Source organism: Saimiri boliviensis, chromosome 7, assembly GCF_048565385.1.
Source record: "Saimiri boliviensis isolate mSaiBol1 chromosome 7, mSaiBol1.pri, whole genome shotgun sequence".
NCBI lineage: Eukaryota > Metazoa > Chordata > Mammalia > Primates > Cebidae > Saimiri > Saimiri boliviensis.
Window position 1 is genome coordinate 21,416,129 of NC_133455.1, and position 12,021 is coordinate 21,428,149.

The window sequence follows — 12,021 nt, forward strand, 5'->3', positions numbered from 1 at the left end:
ATGTAGTGGTGATTTCCTTAAAATTTTTGTTATTCTGGGAAACAATGCATAATATAAAATGTACCGGCCTAACCATTTCTTTTTTAATTTTTTTTTTTTTTTTTGAGATGGAGTGACGCTCTGTCATCTAGGCTGGCATGCAATGGCATGATCCCAGCTCACTGTAACCTCTGCCTCCCGGGTTCAAGCGATTCTCCTGCTTCAGCCTCACAAGTAACTGGGATGACAGGTGTCCACCACCATGCCCAACTAATTTTTTGTACTTTTAGTAGAGACAGAGTTTCACCATGATGACCAGGCTGGTCTCAAACTCCTGACCTCAGATGATCCACCACCTCAGCCTCCCAAAGTGCTGGGATTACAGGCATGAGCCACCGCACCTGGCTTCATCCTGATTTTTTTTTCTTTTTTTATTTTTGAGACAGAGTCTCACTCTGTTGCTCAGGCCAGAATGCAGTGGCACAGTCTCGGCTCACTACAACCTCCGCCTCCTGGGTTCAAGCGATTCTCCTGGCTTAGCCTCCCAAGTAGCTAGAATTACAGGCACCTGCCACCATACCCGGCTAATTTTTTGTATTTTTAGTAGAGACGAGGTTTCACCATGTTAGTCAGGCTGGTCTTGAACTCCTGACCTCAGGTGATCCACCCGCCTCGGCCTCCCAAAGTGCTGGGATTACAGGCATGAGCCACTGCTCCCGGACATTTTTGTTTGTTTGTTTGTTTGAGACAGAGGTTCCCTCTTGTCACCCAGGCTGTAGTGCAATGGTGTGATCTCTACTTACTCACTGCAATCTCTGCCTCCCAGATGCAAGAGATTCTCCTGCCTCCGCTTCCCATGTAGCTGGGATTACAGGCATGCGCCACCACACCCAGCTAATTTTTGTAGTTTTAGTATAAAGACCGGGGTTTCACCATGTTGGCCAGGCTGGTCTTGAACTTCTGACCTCAGGTGATCCACCCTCTTCGGCCTCCCAATGTGCTCTTATTACAGGTGTGAACCACCATGCCCAGACAAATTTCGTGTTTTAAAGTGAGCAATTTGGTTGAATTTAGTAAATTCACAATGTTGTATAACTGCCACCTGTATCTGGTTCCAAAACATTTTCATCATCCCAAAAGGGCACCCCACCAATTAGCAGTCACTCCCCATTGGTCCCTCAGCAATCAGCCTTCTCTCTATAGATTTGCCTGTTCTGGACATTTCCTATAAGTGAAATCATACAGTCCTTGTCCTTTTGTATCTGGCTTCTTTCACTCAGCATCATGTTTTCAAGGTTCATCCATATGCAAATGCATAAGTACTTTCCTTTTTATGGCTGAGTAATATTCCATTGCATGTATATGTCACATTTCGTCTGTCCATCTATTGATGGACATTTGGGTTGATTACACCGTTGAGCTGTTGTGAGTAGTGCTGCTGTGAACGTTCGTGTACAAGTTTTTGTTGGGAATCCCTGTTTTCATTTTTTTCAAGTCTGTATGTAGTTCTGGTCTTTTGATTCCTTCGTTGCACTGCCTGCCAAATGTACAGCCAAATTGTATGCAACACCATTGGAAAGACACCAGTGGAAGAGACTATCCTCCTACTTCTCAGAGAAGAAGTAGTTCTACAGGTGTCCCACAAGGTGGCACCCACGCTTAGGAAGTTTCTCCGGGCTGCAGGAAAAGCTCCCTGTGGCCTCTGTGTAGCTGGTAATGGAGGCTTTACTCAGAAGTATGGGGCTTTACACCTAATACTCCTGTGACTGACCTACATCTGAATACCCAGAGAGATTAGGTGGTTCATCACCTGAGAGCTGTTTTTATTTCAGACAGCTACTTAAGGTTCTAATGGGTTTCTGTCATTAACGGTGCAAGGAGATCACTGTGTCTAGGATGTCAAAATCAACCTGATAGACATTCCTTCATAGATAATATTTCCTTTCTTATCCGATGGTTAAAAAAGCCAATTTTCTCACAGTTACAGTGAGTACAGCAGGTAAGAAATATGACATTTCTCTACTTTTTCCAATTCACCCTGCCAGGGTTCTTTGCAGTATTGCTTTCTTGTTTGTTTTTCCAGAGATGGGGTCTCACTGTAGGCTGGAGTGAAGTAGTGCAATCACAACTCACTGCAGCCTCGACCTCCTGGGCTCAAGTGATCCTCCCACCTCAGCCTCCCGAGTAGCTGGGACCACAGGCACACACCACTATGCCCAGCTAATTTTTGTATTTTTTTTTTGTAGAGATGGTTTCACCATGTTGACCAGGCTGATCTAGAACCCATGGGCTCAAGCAAATCACCCACTTCAGCTTCCCAAACTGCTGGGATTACAGGCATGAGCCACTGTGCCCTGGCCTAAAAATATTCTTAAATGATGCACTCTCCAGAGAAAACCTTCCTAGAAGTAATATGATGAGATGAGGATTAAGCTGGTGATAAAGTTAGGCATAAGGAGGGCATCTCCCTAAATCCTGAGTAGTTAAAGAGGAGTTAGCTGTAATTTTGGCAGTACATTGAAAATACATCATCAGGACTGTCAGATCACGGTGGTGTTTCACAAGGTGGTAGAGACTGCTGATTGCCCTCTCGAACCCAGCTTCCATTTTTCTTTTTCTTTATTTTTATTTATTTATTTATTTTTGAGACAAGAGTTTCGCTCTTGTCTGTTGCTCAGGCTGGAGTGCAATGGCGTGATCTCGGCTCACCACAACCTCCACCTCCTGGGTTCAAGTGATTTTCCTGCCTCAGACTCCCTAGTAGCTGAGATTACAGGCATGTGCCACCATGCCTGGCTAGGTTTTTTTGTTGTTGTTTTTGTATTTTTAGTAAAGACAGGGTTTCTCCATGTTGGTCAGGCTGGTCTCAAACTCCCGACCTCAGATGGTCCACTGGCCTCAGCCTCCCAAAGTGCTAGGATTACAGATGTGAGCCACTGTGTCCAGCCTTTGCCAGGCATCTTGACTACAGGAAGATAGTGTTCTGGATGGGAGACTCAAGAGGTCTAGTTACTGAAGATATAGATCTCACTTAAACTGAGTAAATTGACATCTGGTTTCCAAATCAATCTCATGAAATTGGCCAACGTTGTTTTTATTTGGCCCAATCTTTTTTTTGTTGTTTTTTTGTTTTTTTGAGACAGAGTTTCACTCTTATTACCCAGGCTGGAGTGCAATGGCATGATCTTGGCTCACCGCAACCTCCGCCTCCTGGGTTCAGGCAATTCTCCTGCCTCAGCCTCCTGAGTAGCTGGGATTACAGGCACGCGCCACCATGCCCAGCTAATTTTTTGTATTTTTAGTAGAGACGGGGTTTCACTATGTTGACCAGGATGGTCTCAATCTCTTGACCTCGTGATCTACCCACCTTGGCCTCCCAGAGTGCTGAGATTACAGGTGTGAGTCACTGTGCCCGGCCGGCCCAATCATTTTTACTGAGAACTGACCTGGGCGCAGTGGCTCACGCCTGTAATCCCAGCACTTGGGGAGAGGTTGAGGTGGGAGGATTGCTTGAGTCCAAGAGTTTGAAAACAGCTTGGGCAACATAGCAAAACCCCACCTCTACAAAAAATACAAACATTAGCCCAGGAAGCTGAGGCAGGAGGATCATTTGAGCCCAGGAGGTCGAGGCAGCAGTGAGCTGTGATGGTGCCACACCAGCCTGGGTGACACACGAAGACCCTGTTGGACGTACAGTATCTGTTTTCTGGTTTACCTCTCCCCTCTCTTGGGCATCATGTTTAGGGTTTCTTTTAGCAACATGTTAAATGTGCTCTGAGATCTCTAGAGCACATCTCAGAGCTGTCATGGGTAAACAGGCAAGAAGTATTTCTTCATTAAATGCATGAAATGTTCAAGCATATTCTTGTTGGTGTAATTAAAATAAAAAGGTAAATGCATGAAAGAAGCTGTTTACCCACAGCAGAGGAAGGGGAGAAATCATATCCAGTGTGCCATATCATTCCTGCCTGGCAGCGTTTCCTTGGGTTATTTTATTATTTATTTTGAGATGGAGTCTCACTCTGATGCCCAGGCTAGAATGAAGTGGTGTGAACACCACTCACTGCAACCTCTACCTCCCAGGTTCAAGCAATTTTCCTGCCTCAGATTCCCAAGTAGCTGGGATTACAGGGACCAGCCCCCATGCCTGGCTAATTTTTGTACTTTTAGTAGAGACGGGGTTTCACCGTGTTCGCCAGGCTGGTCTCAAACCCCTCACCTTGCATGATGCACCCGCCTCGGCCTCCCAAAGTGCTGGGATTACAGGCATGAGCCACCGTTCCCCGCCTTCCTTGGGTTATTGAGATGGACAAACAGTTACCCAATAAGTTAAGAGCAGCTTGTTTTTAATGAATCTGAGCCCAGAATACAAAGCAGGGTGTAGCAGATGCCCTGATGCTGATATAATTTTAAACAAGGGCTTTTTCTTCCCCCATAAACTCAAGTTACAGGAAGCGTTTCAGAGAGAGGATAAGACATTTGAATCTGTTTTTTTAAAAGTCACCCTGAAAGCTAGCAGTATTGTTGCTGTTCAAAAGGTTCCCAATATCCTCTTACCCTCAACCAACCCACCATGTTTATCAATTCAAATTCAAGAACTTTCTTGACCCAAGAGATTTTGTGGGAAGATTTTCTCTTTTGAGATATTCAGCATGCAAGGATCATTTTTCTTGGCTTTGTTGCTGATCTTGTTGAACTTTCGATCAATGGCTGAGGAAGGAAGCCCGCGTGGTTCTTAGGAGTTCTTCTGAGGCACTTTGACTGTGACCTGAAAGGGGCACAGAGAAGCAGTTAGATCTTCCTGCTTCCCTGTGATCTGCAGGCGCCCTCAGCTAGGTGCTTGCTGAGTGTGAGCAGAAGGGGCATTTTCTTTTTCTATTCGTCCAGGCTGGAGTGCAGGGGTGCAATCACAGCTCACTGCAGCCTTGACCTCTTGGCTCAAGCAATCCTCCCACCTCAGCTTCCCAAGTAGCTGGGACTACAGGCATGCACCATCACACCTAGCTAACTTTTTGTATTTTTATTAGAGATGGAGTCTCATTATGTTACCCAGGCTGGTCTTGAACTCCTGGGCTCAAGTGTCCCTCCTATCTGGGCCTCCCAAAGTGCTGAAATTACAGGCATGAGCCACCACACCTGGCCTGTAACTATCGATGAACAGTTATAGGCCAGTGATTTCTATTTTTTTTCAGAATTTCTATTTTGAATCTGGATCTTGCCCCTGGAGCTCCAAGCCCATCTCCTCCTGGGTTTGGACAGGTACCCCAAACACAACCCTAAAGAGAACCAAGGACCTTCAGTGTTCCCTGTCACAGGACTAGCGTCACCACTCAAACCCTCCTTGGAAACTTGGGTGCCACCTTTGATTCCTAGTTTTGCTTTTCTTTTCCATATCCAGAGTCGCCAATCCCAGTCCGGGCTTCTCGTCAAATATGCCCTCTTTTCTCCACGTGTGCTGCACCACTCCAGTCTAAACCCCCATCATCTTTCTCCTTGGAGCAGTCTCCTGACAGCTCCCTCATCCCTCCTCTTACCAGATGGGCCATTCTCCCTACTGAAGGCAGAGTGAGCTTTGCTAAATTTTTAAACAACTTTCTTGGGCCAGGTGTGATGGTTCACACCTATAATCCCAGCACCTTAGGATGCCAAGGCAGGCAGATCACAAGGTCAAGAAATCAAGACAGTCCTGGCCAACATGGTGAAACCCTGTCTCTACTAAAAATACAAAAGTTAGCTGGGTGTTGTGGTGCGCGTCTGTAGTCCCAGCTACTCAGGAGGCTAAGGCAGGAGAATCGCTTGAACCCGGGCGACGGAGGTTGCAGTGAGCCAAAATCGTGCCACTACACTCCAGTCTGGTGACAGAGCGAGACTCCATCTCAAAAAAAAAACAAAAAAAAACTTTATTGAGATACAATTTATGCACAATCAAGTGTAATTGCTTTTAGAGTATTTCAAGTTGTGCAATCATCACTATACTCCAATTTTAGAACATGTGCATCATCTCCAAAAGCAATCTTGCACCCATGAACAGCCACTCCCCATTCCCCACGCCCTAGGCAACCAGTAATAAGTTTCTGTCTCTGTAGATTAAGCAGAGCAATCTTTTAAAAATACAAATTGGGTGGGGCACAGTGGCTCATGCCTGTAATTCCAGCACTTTGGGAGGCCAAGGCGGGTGGATCACTTGAAGCCAGAAGTTTAAGATCAGCCTGGTCAACATGGCAAAATCCCATCTCTAGTGCAAATACAAAAAATTAGCCAGGTGTGGTGGTAAACACCTGTAATCCCAAGTACATGAGTGGCTGAGTTAGGAGAAAGGTTGCAGTGAGCCAAGATCGTGCCACTGTGCTCCAGTCTGGGCAACCGAGAGAGACTCTGTCTCAAAAAAAACAAACAAAAAACAAAAACAAAAAATTGAGCCACCTCATTCTTCTTAAAATGCTCCCATAGGTGAGAACAAAATCCATTATCACAGACACCAAACCCCACATCATGGCCAACAAGGCCCAGTGCAGTCTGGCCCTGCTGTCTCCCCACTAACCACATCTTCCACCACCATCTTCCTGCAGTTCCTGGAAGAGCCATATTTCTCGCCATCACAGCTTTTCCCGAAGCCGTCCTCTTTGTTGAGAATGTTCTTCTCTTCCTCCTTTCACCAACTCAACTTCCACTCATCCTTCAGGTATATCAGCTTAAATACCCCCCTGTCACATGACCATCCTAGATGTCACCTCTTTAACCCTAGTCATGTGCCAAGATTTAAGACTCTCCAGGCCGGGCGTGGTGGCTCATGCCTGTAATCCAAGCACTTGAGGCCAAGGCGGGCAGATCTCCTGAGGTTGGGAGTTCAAGACCAGCCTGACCAACATGGTGAAACCCCGTTTTAAAAAATAAAAAATAAAAAGACTCTCCAGCAACTGAAGGACCTTTTATCCAGTGTCATGACTTAAAGCCCAGCACAAGCTGTCCACCCACATGGGCACCTCCTGGTGCTGTGGGCTCTGCTCAGGCAGTGGATGAAGAATACCTGCTGGGAACTGGGTGGAGTTAAAGGAAACAAGACTGCCTGTGAGCTGATCTTTGTCATAGCTTTATGGTGGGGACACAGAGGCTCCTTCTACTGGTTTTTTTTGTTTGTTTGTTTGTTTTTGAGACAGAGCCTTGCTCTGTTGCCCAGGCTCTGTTGCTCAGTCTCAGCTCACTGCAACCTCTGCCTCCCGGGTTCAGACAACAACTGCCTCAGCCTCCCAAGTAGCTGGGACCACAGACACCCGCCAACAGCCTGGCTAATTTTTGCATTTTTAGTAGAGATGGGGTTTCACCATGTTGACCAGGCTGGTCTTGAACTCCTAACCTCAAGTGATCTGCCTGCCTCGGCCTCCCAAAATGCTGGGATTACAGGCATGAGCCATTGCGCCTGGCATCATTCTACCATTTATACCTGTTCTTTGCATAGATTGGAAAGTCTCCACACTAAAGAAGCAAACATGTTTAGTTGATTCCAGTGAGCTTTTCAGGAACACAGGCTGTGCCCTCAGCCTCTTCAGTCTCAGGCTTGGCACTGTAGCCCTGAATGAGTCCCATCTGCCTTTTCTCACCTACTCCACAGCTGGCAGGCTTGCCCTGAGGCTCCTCTTTTCCAATCCTGGAAAGGCCAGCTCAACCCGTTTGCCTCTTCTTTAAACACTACTTATGTTTATGTTTTCTGGTTAAACTGTAATTAGTGTTCATGGTAGAGAGAAAATCATTTTTACTTTCGTGTATTTCCCTGTTGTGTTTTTCTTTAATGAGATGGTGTCTTGCTACGTTGCCAAATTAGTCTCATGAAATTGGCCAACATGACTCTTATTTGGCCTGACCAAGTTTTTCAACTTACAAAACTGAGAGCCAGTTTAAGTGTGGTAGCTCATGACTACAATCACAGCACCTTGGGACCAAGGCAGGAAAATCACTTGAGCCCAGGAGATTGAGACCAGCCTGAGTAACAGGGTGAGACCCAATCTGTACAAAAAATACTAAAATTAGCTAGCAATGGTGATATGCACCTGTAGTCCCAGCTACTTGGGAGGCTGAGATGTGAGGATGACTCGAGCCCAGGAGGTGGAGGTTGCAGTGAGCTGTGATGGCACCACTGCACTCCAGTCTGGTGATTCCAGTCCTGGAAAGGTCTGCTCAATCTGTTTTTCAGGCTGGCCTCAAACTTGTAGCTCAAGTGATCCTCCCACCTTGGCCTCCCAAGTAGCTGAGACTACAAGCACGGACCACCACGCTCCACGTTTTCCTGTCTTTTTTCATATTTATAAGTAAATGTATCTGAGTATCTACATATGTACATATATTCCAAAAACTGGGCTTATACTGAACGTACATTACTTTGTGTACTGTTTTTACTTTAAAGGCTAAGCATTTTCCATATAAATATTCTAGAAAAACATCTGTAATAGATACCTATTACTCCATGACTGGGGTGTTCTATAATTTACTGGACATTTAGGTTACATCTGATTTTCCCCTTTTAGAGATAAAGCAGTGATGAACATTTATGGAAGTAATGCTTTCCTTGCATTTCTGATGAGTCCTTCAGGCTATATACCAATCACTGAAATTGCAAATCAAAGGAGTTGGGTATAGCTACAAGCCTTGATATCTCATGCTTAATAGCTTATTCTTTTGTTATTATTTATTTTTAATTTTACTTTATATTTTTTACTATGGGAATTGCTCCATTTCAATCTAATAGCCAATTCTTACTAGAAACTTTTCCTCTTGGCTTCACCCCCTGAGGTCTCCCCCTCTTCTCAGGCTCTATAGGCCTTGGTCAATAAAAAAGCCCAGCAAATGACTGCATAGGCCTGCTGGGGGCACATCCCTCAGTATTTCTCATGGGACAGAGCAGAGGCTGGGTCTTTACCCTCTGTTGTTGCTTTTCAGGCTTAAAATGGGAAATTAGTAGGAAACACTGATGGCCTCATGCATAAGGGAGAGGCTGACAGGTGGCTCGCTCAGCAGATCCCAAACCCCTGGCAGGCCCCAAGCCCCCAGCAGGTCCTAAACCTCTGGCAGGCCCTGAGCCCCCAACAGACCCCAAGCCCACAGCAGGTTCTAAGCCACCGGTAGACCCTGAACCCCAAGCAGGCCCTGAGCCCTCAGCAGACCCCAATCCCACAGCAGGCTCTGATCCCCAGCAGGTCCCACACTCACGGTTTTCACTTCGGTGTATGCCTGAAGGCTGTACTCGCCTAGCTCCCGGCCACTCCCTGACATTTTGTAGCCTCCAAAGGGTGACTGGGCGCCAAACACATCATAGCAATTGACCCTGTAATTTGAAGTGAGATTGCAGAAATCACTCTTGGGAGTTATAGGTTACACTCCTGGGATCCCTGGTATTGCTCCAAAGTCTTTATTTATTTTTAACTTAAAAAAAATTTTTTTAAATGGACTCTTTCTCTGTCGCCCAGGCTGGAGTTGCCATGGCATGATCTCAGCTCACTGAAACCTCCTGCCTCAGCCTCCCGAGTAGCTGGGACTACAAGCACATGCTATCCCATGCCTGGCAGTGACTTTTTTTTTTAAGAGACGAGGTCTTACTATGTTACCCAGGCTGGTCTTCAACTCCTGGCCTCCAGTGATCCTCTGGCCTCAGCCTCCCAAGTAGCTAGGACTACAGGTACGTGCCACCATGTCTGGCTAATTTTTATTTTATTTTATTTTATTTTTGAGATGGAGTCTTGCTCTGTCGCCAGGCTGCAGTGCAGTGGTACAATTTCAGCTCACTGCAACATCCGCCTCCTTGGTTCAAGCAATTCTTCTGCCTCAGCCTGCCAAGTAGCTGGGACCACAGATGCGTGCCACCACACCTGGCTAATTTTTTTGTATTTTTAGTAGAGATGGGGTTTCACCATGTTGGCCAGGATGGTCTTGATCTCTTGACCTCGTGATCCGCCCGCCTCGGCCTCCCAAAGTGCTGGGATTAGAGGTGTGAACCACTGTGCCCGGCCTTATCTTTTAATTTGTAGAGATGGGGGTCTCACTATGTTGCCCAGGCTGGTCTCCAACTCCTGGCCTCAAGTCCTTTGCCTTAGCCTCCCAAAGCACTGGGATTACTGGTGTGAGCCACTGTGCCTGGATGGCTTTTTCTTTTTGCAATTTAAAAAAATTACTAAATTTTATTTAAATTTAAAATTCATACATTTTATTTTATTTATTTTTGAGACGGAGTCTTGCTCTGTCGCCAGGCTGGAGTGCAGTGGCACAATCTTGGCTCACTGCAACCTCCGCTTCCCAGGTTCAAGCAATTCTCCTGCCTTAGCCTCCTGAATAGCTGGGATTATAGGCGCCTGCCACCATACCCAGCTAAATTTTGTATTTTTAGTAGAGATGGAGTTTCACCATATTGGTCAGGCTGGTCTCAATCTCCTGACTGTAGCCCAAAAAATAAAACTAGGCCAGGTGCAGTGGCCTGTAATCCCAACACTTTGGGAGGCCGAGACGGTTGAGTCACAAGGTCGGGAGTTAGAGACCAGCCTGGCCAAGAAGGTGAAACCCTGTCTCTACTAAAAATACAAAAATTAGCTGGGCATGGTAGCAGGCACCTGTAATCCCAGCTACTCGGGAGGCTGAGGCAGAAGAATTGCTTAAACCTGGGAGGCGGAGGTTGCAGTGAGCCCAGATTGCGCCACTGCACTCTAGTCTGGGTAACAGAGCAAGACTCCGTTGCAAAACAAAACCTAAAAATAAATAATAAAAATATAGCCATCCTTGTGGCTATGAAGCAGGGGCTAAGCCTTTAGGATCAGTGTCACAATCATGGCTCCCTCTGTTCTGGTCTCCTGCCCTGAGGAAGCTGGGGAGGAGCCCCGACACCCAGCTGCCTGCCAAAGACAGGTGCAGGGCCTTTGCTCCACAGAGAAGCTTGATTCCCCAGAGGTGACGTAGCAGGAACTCTCAAATTGACATCACACCCTGACCCAGGAGAAACTGAGCCTAGCTCCCCAAATTCTGGGATAGTGACCACTGGATTCCCAAAGGCCCTGGCTTTCAGGAATCTCTGTTGGATTGTGAAGGGCTGCTGGGAGGCTCTTACCACACGGTGCCCGCCTGGAGGGCCTGAGACAGGTAATTGGCCTTGTCCAAGTCCTTTGTGAAGACAGCCGCGGCCAGCCCGTACGTGGAATTGTTGGCTCTCCCGACAACTTCCTCCATGGTCTTGAACTTCAGAATCTGCATCACTGGCCCGAAGATCTGGAGTGAGAGAGCAGAGTAGGGTGGTGCGTCAGCATGGAGGCACCTGCCATCGAGCTCTCGCAGAGTGGAACAGGTGATTCCAGACAGAGGATGAGCCCCTAGCCATGTTCTAACAGTTCCAGGGAAGACAATAGCCATCAAGCCCAGCAGAATGCAGAGGGAAGGAAGCTAACAGGGGCCAACTTCCTCCTGTGGGCCCCAGGCTTTATATACAGTTTCCCATTTCTAAATAATCCTGCCAGGTATGAGTTATTCACACATGACATGTAGATTTACTGTCAAATAATTTAAGTTGGCTGGGCACAGTGGCTCATGCCTGTAATCCCAGCACTTTGGGAAGCCAAGGTGGGAGTACTGCTTGAGTCTAGGAGTTCAAGTCCAGCCTGGCAAACGTAGTAAGACCTCGTCTTTACTTAAAAAAAAAAAAAAAAAATTTTGGCTGGGCACAGTGGCTCACCCCTGAACCCAGAACTTTGGGAGACTGAGGCAGGTGGATCCTGGGAGGTCAGGAGTTCAAGACCAGTCTGGCCAACATATCGAAACCCTGTCTCTACTAAAAATACAAAAAATTAGCTGAGTGTGGTGGTGCACACCTGTAATCCCAGCTACTCTGGAGGCTGAGGTAGGAGAATAGCTTGAACCCGAGAGGTAGAGGTTGTAGTGAGCCAAGATCACACCACTGTATTCCAGTCTGGGTGACAGAGCGAGACTGTCTCCAAAAAAAAAAAAAAACCTGGGAGTCTGCCTCAGACTCCCAAAGTGCTGGCCCACAGAAAGATGGCCTAAGATATTCTGTAA

The 12,021-nt window shown here is 46.7% G+C and overlaps 1 protein-coding gene across 1 annotated transcript in view; it reads right to left on the minus strand.

Annotated features, from left to right (window-relative positions):
• Positions 1-4,308: 4,308 nt before the first annotated feature.
• Positions 4,309-12,021, minus strand: part of ALDH2 (aldehyde dehydrogenase 2 family member) — a 39,896-nt gene continuing 32,183 nt past the window's right edge. The window contains exons 11-13 of the mRNA XM_003932242.4: positions 11,063-11,220; positions 9,181-9,295; positions 4,309-4,747 (exon numbers count right to left, since the gene is read on the minus strand). Of these exons, the coding sequence (XP_003932291.1) occupies positions 4,715-4,747; positions 9,181-9,295; positions 11,063-11,220 (306 nt within the window). The 3' untranslated portion in view covers positions 4,309-4,714. The remainder of the gene's footprint in view (positions 4,748-9,180; positions 9,296-11,062; positions 11,221-12,021) is intronic.